The sequence below is a fragment of the Alligator sinensis genome, unplaced genomic scaffold (assembly GCF_000455745.1).
Source record: "Alligator sinensis unplaced genomic scaffold, ASM45574v1 scaffold29_1, whole genome shotgun sequence".
In the NCBI taxonomy this organism is placed as follows: Eukaryota; Metazoa; Chordata; order Crocodylia; family Alligatoridae; genus Alligator; species Alligator sinensis.
This window is the reverse complement of record NW_005841933.1, coordinates 3,662,920-3,683,104: the sequence shown is the minus strand read 5'-3', so window position 1 is coordinate 3,683,104 and position 20,185 is coordinate 3,662,920. Positions and strand designations below refer to the sequence as shown.

Sequence of the window (20,185 nt, the reverse complement as noted above, 5' to 3'; positions counted from 1 at the left end):
CCTGAAAATACTGGGGAGGGGGGGTTAAATTTAAAAACGTCACAACATGTAAAGCATATGCAGACCCACAAAGCCAAACAACATAAAAGGTGGGACTGGGGACAGCGAGGTAGCTTATTTGCCATTTTAATAAATACAAATCATTCCCTTTTGCTTTAGTCCCATATTCCCAGGCTCATTAAATCAATTTCAGAAACATTTTTGGCTCTGGAACACATAAGCAAAATTCAAACTGTGTAGTCCCCTGAGGATCACTTGCACAAATTGCATAGGTCAGGCCAAAATAAGTTTCTGTCAAACAGCCTAACACCTAAGGTTATTACAAAACTGGTGAGTTGTACAAAAGGCCTGTATATTGGACTGTCACAGAGTGGCTGAGTAGTAGGGGTGTGAGCTGTTGTCATGGTACTTGTTTTAGTTTGGTTGCACTGAAAATCAACCAACATGTTATTGAATAAGAGTTTTCTGTGACTCTGTAGTGTTCACATACAGCTGCCGAACTTAGGGATAGGAAAGGCCTTTAAGGATTTTTGCAGTCCATCCTTCTGCTAGTTCTGGATTGCCCTCTAGAGTACATAGATTCAGTTCTCTGTCCAGTAAGATAGCTTCCCTCACTTCCTACAGGTTAAGAAAGCCAAATAAAGATCAAGTTTCTCAGCTTCTCTTTCCTCATCTTTCTCAAAGAGCTCCCCCATCCCCTCAACCCTGCCCCTGCAGCACACAATCCAGCCAGTTCTTGCTCTCTGCCTGTACCTGGGGGGAGCCAGGAGCTGAGCAGTGCTGGGACCAGGGGGGAGATGCCGGGGTCTGGGAAAGGAAACACAAGGGGGAAGCGGTGCTAAGGACTGGTGCTGCTTCTCTGTACATCTCCCCCAGTCCTGGAGCTGCTTCCCTCTCCCCATGGCTCCTCCCTATTCCTGGCACTGCTCACCCCCATAATTGGGCATGGGCCATCACCTCAAGCCGGTGCTGCTGAGTCAGGCTGCAATCTCATGCTCCGCATGGCTTGGAGCTGTTTCCCACTGCTGGACAGCTGCCCCCAGCTTCTTGGAGCCCAGGCCTGACCCCCTTGCCCCGGCTAGGTTGGGGCTGGAACCCGGAGGATGCTGGGGTTCCCCCTGGCTGCTGCAGGGGGGGCAGATCAGGGCAGGGGGACAGGAGCAGCCCTGGACTGAACTGCTCCCATTGAGAGCAAATTTGCTCCCAGCAGAAGCACATGAGTGGACGTGTGCCTGGGAGTGCTTAAATGAACCTGAATTTTCTTCACAGATAAGAATTTTCTTCACAGAAAATTCAGGTGCATTAATTACATGTGTAGATGCCTAGTGAGGCAGGGGAAGCTGCATTAGGCACTGGAGAAAATTCATACATTAAAGAAGACAGGCACTACTCATCTTTCTGCTCTCTCACAAGTAGTACAAATACAGCCTATGGGTACCTACAAGCTTTACAGTTAGATTGACCTAAACTTGGTTAGGTCAATCTAAATGCCCAGGCATGAAGGAGTGTTCACGAGCTTTAAAGTACACTAAAAAGCATGTGCCCAATCTAAAGTTAGTTCATCTCAGGAGATGAATTAAATTTAGATCAACCTTGATTTACCCAATCTAAAAATGGGTTAACCTGGTCTAGTAAATGCCTATACACATTCACAGCACACCTCCACGCATAAGAAAACCCAGCCACTTGCCCCAGGCTGGGGTTGTGCTATTCCTACCCTCCCCAACTCTACCTCATTATTTTTAGTGCCCCCCCTACCTCTGGACTGGGCAACCCCCACCCCTGCCCCCATGGACCCATTTCCCCTCTTCACACAGACCAACCAGCTCCCCCTGCATTCATCTGCACTTGCTATTCCTGGTTTAGGTTTGGCTGGCTTAAAGTAAGCAAATACTTATTCATGCCCTATGGGAGATCTGGTGACTGGCTGTGGACCCTTTATTAAAGCAGAGTGTGCATCTGCTAGGTTTGAATAACATCTTTGATATTTATATGCTTCAAATATCTGTAGACTCTTCTTACCCCATAAAGGTTGCTTACTAAACTATCAATCAGTCCCATCAACTAATTATTTACATCCTTTTCTGATTGTTCTTTCCAATAGTATTATCAGTATTTATTTGTCAGTGACTTAAATGTGATATTGCATGTGCCTAGTGGTTTGTGAATCTCTCTCTGCCATCCATAATTGCACTGGTCTTATTTATTGTCCACTGGATGGCTGTTTTTCCTGGTTTTTGAAAATTAACACTACATTTTCTTTTCAGAAAACTTCAAGCAACTCAAAACTTTGCTGTGACCTCTTAGACATAGCTGAGAAGCTTAATTAATTTTCCTAAAACTCATAATAATATATGATTTGCACTGTTTGATTTTTTTTCTATTTGTTGTCTACGTATTTTTAAGTGATTATTTTGAATGTCCAGATATTTTTTTTCTTAAAGTGCATTATTAAAGAGTAACCCAAACTATTTTTGAATCCATTTGTTTCTTGAGCCTTCTCATCTGTTAATGGGTCTGTTTTCTCTCTAGGCTTTTTTCCCCCCAGATCTAGTTGTAAAAACCCTTCTAAATCCCTTTAACTCCTTTTGCCAGCATTAAGTCATTCTACCATTTTTACATTCCTTAAAAGTCATTTAATCTGACTCTCTGTAACTTATTAGGTTTTCTTCTAACTTTTTCCATTTTGCTTGCTGTGAGTGGCAGAATGGCATGTAAATTAGGACTATAGCTTTAGAAGTTTTTTGTTTGTGTGTATGACAGTTAAAAATGTTCAGTATAAAATAACTTGCAGCTGACAAAATTTCTACATTTATTTAGCATGTTAGTTGGCTGTGATGATCTACTTAACTATCACAAAATATTGTATGAGTGTAAAACTTACAACAATGCATTGAGCATAGAACCTTAGTAAGATGCTTCTCAGGAAATAAACCCGTATTTATTACAAAGCGCAAAAAAAAAAAGAAACCAGATTGCCTTTTTTATTGTTACTTTAATACTTTCTCGTATACAGATTTTTGGTCAGTGGCACACATTGTTTCCTTGCTCTACGTAGTTGTCCTTAGTTGTTTCTGATAATACAATACACTGATTTAGTCTCCATAGGCAGTGACAGCATTTTCTCCTTTTCTCCTAGGCCTGTCCCAGGTTCTCTGTCTTCACTACTGCACCTACATAACAGACAAAGACAGCCTATGCCTGCCTCTATGCCTGGAACCCTGCCCAATCCCACCATGCCTGGATCTTCTGCAGTACTAATGCCAGTAAGTTATACAAGTTTTAATACTATATGAGGCATTATCAGAGGAAAATAATCTATTGAATTCTAAAAGGTGAAAATGTATTGACTCAAAAGAGTGAATTCAGATTTTTATCTAATTTTGAGCTTAAATAAACTGATTCAAATGAAGAGCTACTTTACCGAGTTTAAAGTAAAATTGGTGTAACTCCATTAACCTCAGTTTATGTGAGACTAGATCCAGACCCTTTTTGTGCTTAGGGTTTCTGGCCCTGATAGTAATCTAACTTACTTCATTTACATCAAGAGTATTTCCACTGGGCACAATGGAGTTGCATAAGTATTAAGTCAGAATCAGTCGCTTAATGGAAAAATGCATGCGTTATTGCAATGTGATCTTTCATGCTAGGATGTGGTCAGTCAATGTGAAGAATTGCGATTCATTCTTTTTCACTAAATTACTCATTTTCACTAAATTAAAACCCAGACCTGAAGGATTGTTGCTCACCATCAGTTTCCATTGACTTACTGGAAGATGGGAACAGTTACCATCTTCTAGAAGGTATGCAGTACTTTGTTAGATGCTGCTTTTCACAGTACTGCATTTACTTGCATATTCTCAATGAAAGAAATTACTATATTCATTAGAATATAAAACAAGGTTTTCGCTGCCAATCAGCATTGGGAAAAAAGCCCCTTGTAAATGTTTATGTTATCCCTAAAATGAAGTATGTCTCTCCACCTCTTGGAAAGAAAGGGTGCTATTTGATCTGATTCTAAGGCTGGCATGAGTGTTTCCCTGGGGACAAACAGCAGCGGCACAATATGTGCCCCTGCTACTTGTCCCTGGGGAACGCCCATACACACGTGCTCTGGCATGTGGCATGTTGCCCCAGGTGGGCTGGAGCGGCTGGTCTACTGGCATCAATAAAACCCCCATTTTGCAAATTAGCACCGTGGGGAACACCTGCATGTGTGGCATGTGTAACGTGCTGCAGCGCAGACAGGTCTGTGGTGCTGCATACTGTACATGCATGATCGTCTGGAAGCGCCCTAGTGGTAGAAGAAGAGAACAATGGGCTTGATTTACCCAGATTGGGCCTCTGTCCATAATGGGTGTCTTCCTAAACTGAAAGTTAGCCAGCACATACCAAGAAGTGGTCTCTGCTACACACCTTTCCTTGTCTGATTCCCAAATAGAATGAATATCCATTTTTAGTACCAATCTGACCCTGAATCAGGGATTTCAAATGGTTCCCTCTTCATCCACAGGTGTGAATCTGGATCATCAGATAAATAATAAAGCCCCTATGGCATATCTCTTCAGGAAAAACATTATCATGAAACACTTTTAATCTGTAATTTTTTTATCATTTCTAGTTATCTTCTAAATTTGTTAAGGTGACATTAGGAAAGGAAAGTTCGTAAAAGGAAACTTCTAAAGGGTTGCTAGGGCTTGTTGTTTTATTTTGCTGCAATAATCATGCACGAAAGCTTCACCAAAGAGACCTAGAGCATATAGGAAATGCTCCTAACTTGAGCAGTCTCAGTAAGAAGAAAAAAAAATCCCAAACTAATTTTCCATGCACTCTAGATCATGCATTTGTATTTATGTTTGAAACAAGCTCAGTTCAGCTACAGTGACAGCAGAAGCCACAATTTTATACAGCAGTGCTTTTAGAATCACTTAACTCAGAGTGTTGTTATACTAAAGGGGGAAAAATCATTACAAAAAGCTCAAACCTGGGTGGCTGATATGTTTGTTTTGTAGAAAGTCTTTTTTAACTGACTCAGATTTTGCAGGATGGATTCTGACAATACACACACAAGCAATTCATGAAACAGTTTGTTTTAGTGAAGACTCAAAGAAATAAAGCTGTGTCCATTTAAAGAGAAACTGAACATATGTTCATGATAATATCTTTAGGCTTTTTTGTGTTAATTCCTTTCTTTCTTCTTCTCTTTGAAGATGGAGCGACAGATGTCAATGAACTCCAATATAATGGGGATGCAAGGTCCAAACCTCAATAATCCATGTGCTTCACTGGGGATGCAAGGTCCAAACCTCAATAATCCCTCTGCTTCCCCCCAAGTCCCTCCAATGCATTCAGAAGCCAAAATGGTAAGGAGAAACAATTGTGAAATCTGTTTTTATGCTTTTTTTTTTTTTTTTTTTTCACCAAGCAGTAGCCAGGCATTGCTTACCTCATTCTTAATCATGCATCATGTGATTTTACCCTGCTGCTGTAAATTGGGACTCAGATACATATGTCAATTAAGCTCACGCACTTTCAGATGTCACCAGTCTCCATTGACTCTGGGGGAAATGAAATTGAATTTTAAAAGAGTAGGCCATCTGATCCTTACAAAGTTTAATGGGAATTTTGGTGCAGATTAGTGGAACGTCAGCAATGGTCTGGCTTGTTCTGTAATGATAGCTGCAAATGGTAACTTGGGCTAAAAAAAGTTGTAGGTAAACAATGGCTGGAATAAAAGGTGCCTGGGAGGAGTGTGCACAGGATCTGATTTTTTCCAGATGGCACATGCCATGTGGAGCTGATGTCAGAGAACAGTGTTGGAAGCACAGACTGAACTATGCTTGGAAAACCAGGACTATTTTTTTTGAGTGCAGCATAGTTAGTGCAGTTGTCAAAATGTCATAGTTTTAACAAAAATACATTTCAATTGTAAAAGAAAGAGGAACATTTATGAAGTTATTTGTGAGATCAAACTTCTCTATATTAGGCAGAGGATCTGTGTGCACAAACAATAACTCACATCAAAAGTGAATATATAAATCCCCACACCTTGCACACATTCATAGAAACATACAGATCTAATATGGTGATGTTCATCAGTGTATTTTTGCATTATAACTGAAATGTGATTGAGTTGTGTGATGGTAACTGTAAATGCACAGTCACAGGCTTTTAGGTTAAATGTGTGTGTTTTCTTTTCAAAATACCTTAATACTGATTCTTCCTTCACTGTAGTGTAAACCAGGATTGATCTCAGTGAAGTCAATGGAATTATACCAGTGCATTCCTTAAAAGTCATTTAATCTGACTTTCTGTAACTTATTAGATTTCCTTGTAAGTAAGAGGAAACTGTAACTGATTAGGTTTCTCTTTTAAGTAAGAGGAAAATCTGCCCTACAAAATGCAATGTGTGTTATGCCATCACATGCTTGTATTTTCTTGCTTATACAGCTGATACAGGGCCTATTTTTAAAACTGTCATCCATCCCAAGGGAAAGAAAAATGTTTGCTTGTCAACAGGCACAGCATATGCTACAAACACTGTCTGTACATTATAAAGCCAGAAAATACATTAGGTTATTCTTTTTCCATAGACCTGATAGGTCACACCTTTCCCTCACTACTAGTTTGGATTAGGCTGTTAACCTACGCTTTGTTAACACTCTGTTTAAAACCACACTCTGTAAGCATGCAGCCAGTTGGCCAGGAGAGCAGATGTAGCCAAAAATGTTGGCTACATCAGCCAAGCAAAATCTGTGGTCAAGAGGTCTCTCTCTCTGCTGTGCCACACAGCAACAGTGACATGCCAAATGGCAACAGCATCTGCAGCAGAGCTTGTTAATGCTTTTTGGAATGGGCAAATGTTTTTATAAGCCAAGTAATGCCAAGCCAAACCAAATACTTCTTGGCTGAATAAATCCAAATTTGGCATCCACTTGGGGGGACTAATGGTTCTGCAGTGTTCATCTCTCCCACACTCCCCCACCCTGTCTTTTTTTTACTGGAACTGTTAGGTTACTTAAAAAGAAAAATAAATTATGGGTATATGTGGTGTAAATTCTGCCCTTTAATATCTACACTTGAAAGCAAATTAGTTATTAATATGGATAAGGTTTTTTTGTCCTTGACTCTGATATATAAAAGTATTGCTCTTTCAGACTAAGGTTGATATTAGTTTCAAGGGCTAGGAACAGATGTTATATTTATACCTGGATAAGTTGTATCTCTGTTTATCCCAGAAAAATATCCCAGCATTGGTAAATCCACACATCACCCTTCTAATCAGGGTTTATTGAGCAGCTGAATGCCATGCTGCTTTTGTGCCTTTGATTCAGTGATGCTATCCTGGGATAACTGTACAGATGTACTTTGCTATATCCTGGGATAAACTTTGTAACTGTTACTATCTTTTGTCTGGGAAACATTTTTAGGATTTATGCCAGGATAACGGACATGGTTTTAAGGATTAAATCAATTTTATCCTGGGATCTGTTTGCAGCTAGGATGTGGTACAAACCCCCCTCCCCACTGAACAAACTATTCTTGATGCCTCCTCTCCTTGCTTCTGTAGGGGCTTTATGAAGAGAAGCTGCACGTATATTAGCCTAGAATAGAGGCACCATTTATAGTTCCCAGGCCTTCCTTTTTTAAAAAATGTGTTTTTGTAAATATTGTACATTATGCTTTATAGTAGATTTATATTAAAAGCTGTATATAATTAATCCATGATTAAGTGTCCATATAGCATAACAACCACTTTCATTAACCCAAAAAGGAAGAAGACTGAGGAAGTATACAGAAAGAAAATATTCCTTGAAACTAAGTTAACTGATTTAAAATCTGCATCGTCTTTTTTTATTGTTACACTGTCTGTTAGTAAACGTCACAATTTTCCCCTTATGCAAAGTCTTAATTGTATTAAGTGTTGAGCACCTCCAGCAAGTTGAAATCAGTGGAAGATGAGGGCATGAAACTGATTCTTTCATTAGGAATGAGTTTCAGATGTTTGCAAAACCTATTAATGCTATTATCAGTGATACCTATCTCTGCATATGTGTTGTTTAGCTGGCTGTGCACTGTGAGGTATATACATATCAGGCACTACACAAAAGTCAAACACGCAGCTTTTGGTAACCAGAGAAGTCCTAGAGACTTTTGGCCTGATCCATTTGCCTCTGAAGTCAATGGCAGGAGGATTACTATTCTTTCTGAACCGACAGGAATGTTTACTTCTTTCAACAGTGCCATGTAAATCCCACTGTAGGCATCTCTTTAGAGCAAGCCAAATCCTTGCTTGACTTCATGCCCATGGCTTCAGTGGATACTGCAAAAAGGATTTGGCCCTTACTATAGTTATAATTATCCAATGACCTTCCTTGCTCCTGTAAAATGAATGTTAATAAATAATTTGTCTGTGCATAACACATACATAGGCTTTTCAGCAGAAAAGGCAAAACTTCCTAAAAACTTCATCCTAGTGACCAGTTCAAAATCATTGTTTGAAAGCATGGGGAACAAATGCATATTTTTTAAATAGTTTTATCTTTCCGCAGTTTGTAGAAGCAAAACTTTCTGACCAAAGTTATTAGCTTTTAAAAAAAAATCTGTAAGTTAAACTATACTGATTGAAATATTAATCTACTATAGCTAATATGTTAGAATTGATTTAATGTAGTACAACAATTTGCAATTTATGTTATGGTATGTCTTTCATTCAGCGTATCACATAATGCTCTAAAACTGCCATAGCTAATGAATAAATGAATCTCTAAATCTAACAAGAAAGCAATATTGATTTAGAGTCCTGAGACTGAAGCCTTCATGCTCTCCCCCCAAAACAAACAAAATCAGCAACCACTGATTAATACAACTAGATGATTAGAAGAAAAATATAACTAAAGACGTGTAAAATAATGTGTCAAGCATATTAGCATATTCTTGTATATGATAACATTTGATGGGCTTTGAATGCTTGACCCTGCATTTGTAATCATATTATCTGCTCGCATATCGCACTACAGCTAGGTGGACTTGCTACTTTAGAGACATTCATGTTCAAACATTTTCTTAGCTCCAGTCTGATATGTTGTTAACCATCAGTGCCAAAAATGAAGAGTATTTGCTGTACCAGAATCAGATATACAAGAGTTCACAATTCTAACCTAATTTAAAGAGCTGCTATCACAATAATTTTTTTAGTGAAATGAATTGCATATATATATTGTGAAAACTTGGACCACCAGCTTTCAAATGGTTGAAAGCACTAATCTTTTTGCAGTAGTCATGGCTATAATATTAGAAATCATGCTAGAATTGAAGTAAAGATCAAGAATAAGTTGATCATCAGAACAGCCTAACTGAAAAGTGCAAGTTCATCTAAACTTGATAAATTATTTATTACAACATATTTGAAATGATTTAATTATTATATTATTTACATTGGTAAACTTTTCCCTAGGTTTACAACATATAATTAAAATGTAGCCTTTGTGTTTCTGCAGTGCTTCCTCCTAGCAGCAGTTCACTAGCCTTTTTTCATCAAGCTGTGCATACATGGAGTTATGTGCTAGGGTTTGTGCTCTTGGAGTAGTAGTAAGCCAAATAGTAATGACAGAAAAAAACTATGTGGCAGTTTCTATCCACAGAAGGAGTAAGTCCATAAGGAAGGGGAAAATTATTAATGGTAAGCTGGCTTTCTAAATATCCTCTTTAGCCTTCCACAGTCAAATACAGTCCCCACTTTTAGCTTCGTTAGTTACAGTGGCCCAAAGTGCAGACTTCTGGAAAAAGTCTGATTTTTTTTTTTTCTGTTCTTAACTCATTTGAGGCATTGTAGCTACTGCTGAAAGGTGAAAAAAATATTGTAGACAAAATTCAATAGTCTTGCCTTTTAGATAGTACCATATTTCTTACAGTGCAATGAGGTGGTAATATTACTGGTAAAGCTAAGGACATTTTGAATTGTTTACTGTAACAAAACCATGTACCCATCATGCCTACAAGTACTATGGTACTATTATGGTGGCATGCTAGTACTACCATAGTAGTACTATGGTACTATTATGGTACTAAACTCAGTAGAACCTAATTCTTCTTAAACCCAGAGTGGCTCCAAAAATGGAATGGAGAAGACAGCTTGTTTAGTTGTAGAAAACTGAATACGTGCTGAGCATGTGATCTCACTTATACAGGTTTCCCTCACTTTATGCTATACATGTGTTCCTGGAAAATCGCACATAACTCAAATTTGCATAAAGAGAACCCATTTTACAATGTAACAAATAAGGATATGTTCCAAGAACTCGACTGTACTGACCTCCAGACCCATTTCTACCACTTTTACAAGACAATTTTGGTACTCACCAAGAGCAGATAGTACAGACAAGCACAGCTGCAGCTCCAGAAGCACGGGCACAAGCTGCCCTGAGAAGCAGTCATGGGTGCTGCTGCCAAACAGCTTCATGGCTCACAGCTCCTGGGGCACTGGCCCGGGCTGCAGGGGCCGTTGCTGCAGCCCAGACCAGGCACCGCCACCCTGCTCAGCCCCCACAAGATAATTTTTTCTTCTTCCACCTATGGTGTCACTCCCACAATGCACCACACAAAGCAACTGACTGCAGGCTTCCACCATACTGATCACATAAGAGTGCCTTTACTTTGCATATAACAAGGCCCTGGATCTCTTCAGCCTCTGCAAGAGAAGGCTGAGAGGCAATCTTGTGACTGCCTACAAATTCATTATGGGGGGCGCAAGGAATAGGAGATGCTCTGTTTATCAGGGCACCCCTTGGAGTAACTAGGAACAATGACCACAAACTGACGGAGAGTGGATTTAGGTTAGACATCAGGAAGAACTTCTTTATGGTAAGGGTTGCCATATGAAAGGCTTCCAAGGGAGGTGGTGCCCTCCCCTATCTTGGGGGTCTTTAAGAGGAGACTGGACATGCACCTGGCGGGGGTCATCTGACCCCAGCACTCTTGGCTGGGGTCATATGACCCCAGTGCTCTTTCCTGCCCTGGGCAGGGGGTCAGACTCAATGATCAGCTGAGGTCCCTTTTGTCCCAAACATCTATGGATTTTTCGTATAAAAAGGGTCATCGCATAAGAGCAAATTCACACGTACAGAACCTGCATAAAGCAAGGGAAACCTGTACCAAGTGTGTAAAAATTGCCTTTCTTGTAGCTGCCATGAGTTGTAATGATTCCTAGCATTTTTTTTTACTTTGTGTCACTTTATTCCCAGTGATCTTATCAGTATTATTTCACTAAAAGAACTTGGATTGTTATTAGGCTGCTTCCATTCATTCAGTTGGGTATTGTAATTGCCTCTCTCTGCCCCAATACCAACTAACTTCCTGCTTTCTTTTCTGTCTTTCCACTACTGTTTGTTTTCTCATAGGATTTACTGTCTTCATAGATATGTTTCTCCATTTTCCTCCAGTGTCAACTCTGGTTTTGCAACCATAGCAATAAGTGAAATAAAATCCCAGTATTTCCTCTCTTGAGTTATCAGCAAACCAAACACAAGAGCTGCTGGATCTTATTTTTTTGTTTGTTTGTTTGTTTGTTTTGGTTTGGGGTTTTTTTTGTTCTAAAGTTTGAAAGACTGGGATCGAATAGAGCTGTACTCATAGTGTCACTAGTCTAGTTTTGAACTCTTCTGTTCATGTAAAGTTGCTTGTGAGAACCAGTGAAAATAAAAGCAGCTCCTTATGGCAGCAAAGCCAGGAAAAATGGAAATTATAAAAAAAAGCTGTGCTATGGGGAAGTAACACAACATTCCTCAAATAGATATAATTGAGGGTTTTGCTTGGAATTTGTACAGCTTTCACTTTCCAACATAATGGAAGTTGTTTTGCATTTTGGGCTGTCTGGCATTTGCTTGAGATGTACAGTATGTCTAATCACAACATAAATCCTCTTAGAGGTGGGGGAGTACATTTAATGCATCAGCAGCTACAGGTTTTACCTACGGAGGAAACTTATCAGGCTTATCAAGCACATTCTCTCCACAAAAAGCTATTCAAAAAATGTTTTTCTGCACAATATACAGTTCGCAGGCATTTTCAAGGCACAGTGAAGGTATTAGCCACTAATTGTTTTTATAATCTTGATAATATTCATCTTCAGTAAATACTATTACAGTTTTACAGTTGAAAAAATTGAGGAAGAGAAGTGACTTCCTAAAGGTCAAACCACTTGTCAGTGACAGAGCTGAGATGAGAACACATGAGTTTTTTACTTCTACCTCAGGGTTATTTCTGTTAAATCATCCCACTCGCCTTAGAGTTGAATTTACTTATAGTTGCTATAACTAACCATACAAAAGTCATGGATAGATCATACAAAATCTAGGAAAACATTTACACCGACGGTGGCCAACTATGGCATGCATGCCACAAGTGGCACTGGCAGGCTCTGTGTGTGGCACGCAGCAGGTCAGGGAAGGGGCAGGAGGCACAGGGCAGGAAACAGAAAGCAGAGCAGCAGATGGATTTCCTTCCCTTGGCCAGTTGTTTTTGGAGAAAGTGCGGGTGTGACACTCCTGCCAAGAGGTTGGTCCCCACTGTTTTAGACATCTAGTTCCAGAGTAAGTTTATCTTCAGGTTTGTATTCAAAGCCAAAAGAAGGTTAAGGTGTGACTTAAATTAAAGGCAGTGAAATAACATGAACTACTTTCATGAGATTTTAGTACAAAATGACAGGATTTACAGAGTTTAACTGATTTTTATAATGTCTCTGTCATTCCAAATGATGGAAGTCTTGTAAGACTGGGTTTCCTTGTGCTGCATATTCCTTTCCTTTTGTTTGATATCTCATGAGATCACTTTTTTTCAAATAGTTTTAACCAAAACCAAACCAGGACTGGAAAGCAATTCTGCAGAATGAATTGCAAAATTAAGCTGTTATGTTTGAAGAGACATTCATGTATTTGTATCTCTCATCTATTTGATTCTTTAAAATACGGACAATAATATTTTTTAGCAGTAATAGGGGGATACACTGTCTTCAAGATATTAATTAGTAAAACGTTTCTTATTTACATTTAGCTAGTTATCCAGGAGGTAATTTTAAATGGCTTATAGAGCCTGGACCCCTGCCCAGGAAACACTTGCTTATCTAACTTTATTTTGCTATACTTGCTGTTTTTACTAGCAAATTATTGGCCTATTAAATGTTTATCTGAGCTGTTAGCGTATGAAAGTCCATGAATAACCTTTTCAGCTGTGCACTGCAGACAGACTATAATGATACAGTTTAGTTAGTTATATCCTCTGTATTATGTATCCTAGTTTTACAACAGCTTATTTCATAGGGGTTATGAACTTCAGTATGGGTTAACATTGTGCGGGCCGGGTGTAAGCCGGGCCCTTTTTCGCGCCGCGCGGGCTGTGGCCAGCAGCCCGGGCACGCTGGGTCGGAGAGAACGGGCGACACGCTAGAATTAGGCACGGACTTGTAATGGTAGATTTAAAGATTGTTTACTTACACCGAAGATGGTGGCGGTGCAGGCTGGAAAACTTGCTTGAGTTGCAGTTACAAACAAAAAACAACACGAACAACCACGTGGAGTTTGCTAGGCTCCACGGAAACAGAGCTCCGGATGCCCTGGACAAGCGCGCCACCGAAATAAAAACTTCGTAGATACGTCTTATAGAAAATTATTGCTCGAAGACGGAAAGAGGTGGGCGATGGATCAGGTCGCCAAACTCCTCTGAATCTCACACAGGGTTTCTGTTACCCTGCTGTGTACCCAGAGTCCCCACGAGATGGATGTGGAGTCCTCTTCGGCTTGGGTGGAAACCGCTCAAGCCTCTTATATGGCTAACAGGCCAATCGTTAGCCGCCACGTGGGAATAATTTAGAACTAGCCAATAGCGGAGAACAAATTTGCATGCGGGTGGCGGGAACTCCTTTGCACCGTGCATTTCTCTTGCAACTTGAGAAATGCACCCTGCAAATAAAGCTACAAATTGGCGGGAAATTCTCCCTTGCACCGGGGTTCTCCTCTGCAGCAGAAAACTCCACCATGCAATGAAGCTGCAATTTAGCGGGAATAATTCTAGTGCCGAAGCACACACAAAATCATACCTTTGGGTTATGACAAACATAACTTCAATATGGGTTAAAGCACAGCTCAGAAGATTCCAGTCAACAGCTTCTCTCATCTTTATCATGGATGTTTTATTAACATGCTGGGAAATAAAATCTTTATAGGTTACATGTCTTCTAATTACTTCAAGTGATTAGCTGATGGCTTGTATTCCTAGCCGGTAGCTAAAATGTGTCTTAGTCAGTCAAAGCGGCAACATGCCTCTTTAATTCTGATTACGAACAGTAAAGGATATGTCTAGTCTACTAAGAAGTCTACTAAGAAGTACTTACTGAATGGCCCTATGACCTTTAGGAATAATGGTTAATAAAGTCAGATTCTGTTTTTCCTCAGGCATGTACATGTCTTTCATATATATATATATATATATATATGTACGCACATGCGTGCACACACACACACATCTATATATACATATAAACGTGTGTGTGTGTGTATATATATATTTATATATTTAAATATACGTGTGTATGTACATATACATGTATATTTATATGTATATATTTATATAGTATATAATATTCATATATAATTGTACGAAGTGGCTAGCATTCACTTCAGATTCAGTCAATTTGGGGGAGAATGATTTGATTAGGTGATTTTGAATCACTGTCCTGATTCGATTTGGCCGAATCTCTGAATCAGCCAGGCCAGGCCCATCCCCTGCCCCTCTCCCAGCCCAGCAATGGCTGCCCCACCCACCCTAGCTCCAAGCATTTTGGGGGGAAAAAAAGCCCCGACTCAGCAGGTGCTGCCAGGCAGGGGTTGATCCCTACTGCCCCACGCTGCATGAGGGGCTCTCCACAAATCCCCAAACCCCCCCTTGCTCCCCCAGTGAGCTGGGGTGGGCAGGGGCACCCATGGTGGGGTTCTCCCAGCCCAGCAATGGCTGCCCCACCCACCCTAGCTCCAAGCATTTTGGGGGGAAAAAAAGCCCCGACTCAGCAGGTGCTGCCAGGCAGGGGTTGATCCCTACTGCCCCACGCTGCATGAGGGGCTCTCCACAAATCCCCAAACCCCCCCTTGCTCCCCCAGTGAGCTGGGGTGGGCAGGGGCACCCATGGTGGGGTTGGGGGAGTGCTCCCTGCTGCAGCCACCAGGTACTGCCCAACTCATGAAAGCTCTCCAAATCTTTGCCGAAGATTTGGAGAGCTTGGAATTGATGCAGACCTTTAAATTGGTCCCCTGATTCGATTCAGATTCAGAGATTCAGCCACCGAATCAGGCCGAATCTCCTCCGAATTGAATCGCCACCTGAAGTTTCGCACAGCCCTAATATTTATATGTATACATTTATATACATGTACATATAAGTGTGTGTGTGTGTATTGGGTGCACATGTAGCACCCTTGCCGTATATTCTACAATTAACACATCAATTGTAGCATAAGCATAATGTGTAGAGGGGGCCTAATTTAAAATATTTATGACATTTATTTTTTTTTTGCATGCCCAGTTTGAAACATGAAAACAGATTCTGATTACTCAGTTTCAGTAAGTGTCTACTCAGTTTCAGTAGTATTCCTGAAGCAACAATGCAGTGGTGCAGGTTGTCATTTGTTATTTAAAGTGTTTCCAGTGGATTGAAAAGTACAATTCATGGAATCACTTCTACTGCCCATCGATTGTGTGAAAGTTCATCTTTAACACAACAATTTGGGGCCAAGCTTAGATGAAGGAAAACGTAATAAGTGTAAAAATAAAGAATGAAAGTATATCCCACTGATATGGTTACAAGATGAGTATTTAGAAACTATCCTAGATGTTTCCCAATGTAACTGTAATTGCTTTCAATAGCATACATGAAACTAATATGCATGCATATAGGGAATATATGCTGATGCCTCATTCTGTGCGCATCTATTGTCTCACAAGACAGACATATGCCTACATATATACCCAAGAGAGTACACAAACACCAGAAGAGTCTCCTTATGCCTGAAGAAGGGTGTTTGTGCACAACAGGTTGTAAAGAATAATTTTTACAGCTATTCAGTTGGTCTAATAAAAGATAGCACATTTACCCTTGTCTGCCTGTCTTTTAGGCCAACATGGCTACAACCAACACCCCGATACATATCTTTTTTATATTCAACTAGTTACCAAGGAGGTAATTTTAAATGTCTTAGATAGCCTGGGTTCCCTGCCCTGGAAACACTTGCATATCTATCTTTATTGTCTCGCCATATACATATTACCTATATATATTTATATATATGGTGAAACAATAAAGATAGATATGCAAGTGTTTCCAGTGCAGGGGACCCAGGCTATCTAAGACATTTATAAATATATTTATATAAATATATATAGACAATATATATTTATTGCAAGACAATAAAGTTAGATATGCAAGTGTTTCCAGGGCAGGGGACTGAGGCTGAAAATATATATTGGCATCTGTCTGTTTTGCGATCATGATCACAAGCTCCCCCAAATAGAAATAGCACAGCTAGATTCCTCAATCCCAAAATTGCACTTCCCGTCATTTACATGTGTCGTGTCAGGAGGTGCAATTGTTGGGACTGGTGATGGGATCCTAGTGTGCCTTTAAATGAATGTGTGCCAGGAGCCTTAGACTTTTACATTTCTCCAGTTTTAATAATCTGAGGTAGTATTATGGATATAGATCAGGAATATTTTAAAAATTAGGGGTGCACCAATAAAGAATTTCTTGACCAATGTCGATAGCCGATGATTAACCAACCATATCAACCAATGCCAATCCAATAACTGGTATTTAATAATAGTGCAAGGCATTTTAAACTACTGACATAAAAAACCTTTTTCTGTTTGTTTTGTATTTATAACACATACACACACATGCCTCCTGGCCCTCCAATGAGGAGGGTGGTGACTGCCTTATTCCCATGCACGTCTCCCATCACCCATGGCTCTTACCCACAGCCCCACTGCCCGCGCAGCCAGTGCTGCCATCCTGGGTGGGCAGGGAGGACCCTCGTGCAGGGTCTTGGCTGATGCCCTTTAACCCCACACTGTCCATTTAGGAGATCAGAGAATATTTTTCCTCCCCACCATCTTTTTCTTGGTTGTAATAAATGTTGGGCGTGTCCAACATTGATTTCCCCCCTCTATTTTTGATGTTGTAATTTTACTTAGATTTCAGTACATGGTTCCTTTGTCTTGTCATACATCAACATTTTACCATCTTCTCTTGTATGACTTATGACTGTATATGACTACCATTTTTAAGCGTTATTTTATATGTGCATTTATTATATAATCTTTAAAAGATAAATTATTTTATGTAACACCAAGGAAAATCTCCTAAGATGTGTATAATTCATCTATTATATTGAACAATCATGGAGAATTGCTTCCTTTGTTTCAGGTCAGTAAGAGGTGTATGTACCTGCTTCTAATGACTCAGAGCCAAGACTTGTCAGGTTTTTCTTTAAACCTGTGGATAATTCAGTCTGTTAAATTTAAGCCATATTATATTGGAATGTTTAAATTAGACTAAAAGCCGCCTCCGAGCATATATGTAAACATAAAGTATATTTTTAGTTCTCCATCTGGAAATACATATAAAGTCCAGTGCTGCTTTTCAAGTTTGCAAGAAATATTGTTATATTTTTATTATGGTATTTCAGTTCACACTCATGCTAATATGAAAAGTTTAGTAATGGCATATCCTCAATACTGCCCTCAGGTGCCAAGGTTATACACAGGGCCCAATGGGATCTAACAAATGTTTAAATATGTATTAAAGTCTAAAGCATAAAATAGACTTTACTAGACCTGTACAAATTATTTTAAATTATATAAATATTTTTAATATGTCTGGCTTCTGACAGAACACCACTATATACAGAAATATGACATTAGCTACTCTGTGCCAACTTCTCACATTTTTTTTCCAAAATACCTAGCATCATTACTGGTTCAGATGACAGCCTGCTTTATGTACTGTTTGTGGTTCAGCATAAATGTTTGCTGAGAGGTTAGACCTAGGTTCTCCCACTATTAATGGAGATGCACACATCATTTAGGAAGATTAAGAATGATCTTTGTTCTTGGCACCAACATGATAGAAAGAGCAGAGATGTTGGTTATTTCTTGATTTGCTCCAGGTTTGATGCATGTTTATAGTTGTTTTAGGGTGTAGTACTGATAGGAGAATGAGAGCACATTTGGGTTCCTGCAACAAATATGTTTATCTCGCTTCATAACTAAAATGAACATTCATTCTTAGGAATCCCAGAAACTCCCACAAAAGCCTTAGCTTAATGGGTGGAGATGTATAAAAACTATGAGTTCTCAATCCATAATTGAAACAGAGGATATAGTTTTGAGATTTAAAAAATTGATAATTTAAAGAATTGTATTTGTTAAATAAAGTCTGTCAGTGTCTACCTTCTTATTTTTCTTCTTTTCCAGCCATATTCATTGCTTGTGTTTTTACAACAGATTCTAAATCTGTATAAACACATCTTAACTTTGCCTGTCTAGCTTCTTTTATATCAATCTATTTATCTGTGCATTAATTTATCTTTTGTTAAGAAAGTATTTAAATCTCCTGAAATACTTTAGAATATGGAGGATCAATAAATAACTGAAAAGCTTTGCATATTACCCAAAACTCATTTATTAACATCTGTCAGTGATGACTTCTATTGATCTCAACAATGGGAAATTTGTTCTGCTGTACCAATTTACAATGAATTGTCTATCTTATAAATGGTGTTAGTGGCGGATTAGTTTGACAAGAAGCTTGATCCGCTTGCATTAGGTAGTTGAATAAAAGATTCCCAAAGGAATTTAAGGATTATGCAAATAACTTGTAGATATACACATCAGCAGAGAGAATTCATACAGGAAAATTTCTGCTTCCATGCTGAAATTTGGAATATTGGGACTCCCAATAACACCAGGTATATTGTTCCATTTTAAAATTAAAAATATAAAAACAAAATGTTTCTTTATGATATTGGGAAGGTCAGGACATCATTGCGTTAATCTCAGGAAATTTAAGGCTAATCTAATGTCCTTCACAAAGCCCAAGTCAAATCCTTTTTATAGAGTAACTCTATGGATATTCAGAGGAAAGGAAACACAGATATGGAACACCTGTGAAGCCTGGCCTTGGTCATTTACTTCAGCCTGTACATTTGCTCCAGCATCTCTACTGGAATGTATCTTCTTCCAACTCTAGCACACTCTCTTATAGCCTTGAGTCTGTACTGTTCTCACTTCCATGACATTTCCTTAGCTTACCTACTCCTGCAGTGAGAGCCACACAAAGCATGATTCTGCACATGAATCATTTTCTAGAACATGACTGGTCACAAGGTCAGTCAGATCTTTTAATCCCCATGAATGTGAAGGGATCAAATAGGTACAAGTGACAGGGATTTGACCCCAAATCTATTGATACAACCCAAACCTCTATTATCTCAAGCCCTGTTGTTAGAATTTTTATCACAGATTAAATATTCCCCTGGGTATGTTTTAAAGTTATTGTATCTTTGTATTACAGTTCTAAAAATATGATATAGAATTTTATAGCTTCTCTATATATATATTCATGGAGAATATTTCATAGAAAATATTGTTCCCGGAGGGCAGGGAACAACTACAAGCAGACCTGGACAGGTTGGACATGTGGACGGAAAACAACAGAATGTAATTCAACAAGGAGAAATGCAAAGTGCTGCACCTAGGGAGGAAAAATGTCCAGCATACCTACTGCCTAGGGAATGACCTGCTTGGTGGAACGGAAGCGGAAAGGGATCTTGGAGTCCTAGTGGTCTCCAAGATGAACATGAGTCGGCAGTGTGACGAAGCCATCAGAAAAGCTAATGGCACTTTATCGTGCATCATCAGATGCATGACGAACAGATCCAAGGAGGTGATACTTCCCCTCTATCGGGCGCTGGTCAGACCGCAGTTGGAGTACTGCATGCAGTTTTGGGCGCCACACTTCAAGAGGGATGTGGATAATCTGGAGAGGGTCCAGAGAAGGGCCACTCCTATGGTTAAGGGCTTGCAGACCAAGCCCTATGAGGAGAGACTGGGGCACCTGGACCTCTTCAGCCTCCACAAGAGAA

At 39.5% G+C, this 20,185-nt stretch overlaps 1 protein-coding gene across 2 annotated transcripts in view; it reads left to right on the top strand.

The window, feature by feature from the left end:
- Positions 1-20,185, top strand: part of LOC102372372 (cyclic AMP-responsive element-binding protein 5) — a 131,197-nt gene that overhangs the window by 37,162 nt on the left and 73,850 nt on the right. The window contains exons 2-4 of one of the 2 annotated variants that reach the window (XM_025198955.1): positions 3,140-3,266; positions 5,211-5,285; positions 5,328-5,363. In XM_025198955.1, coding sequence (XP_025054740.1) covers positions 3,140-3,266; positions 5,211-5,285; positions 5,328-5,363 — 238 coding nt within the window. Of the gene's footprint in view, positions 1-3,139; positions 3,267-5,210; positions 5,364-20,185 lie in introns of both variants that reach the window. The other variant, XM_025198954.1, reaches the window with a different exon arrangement.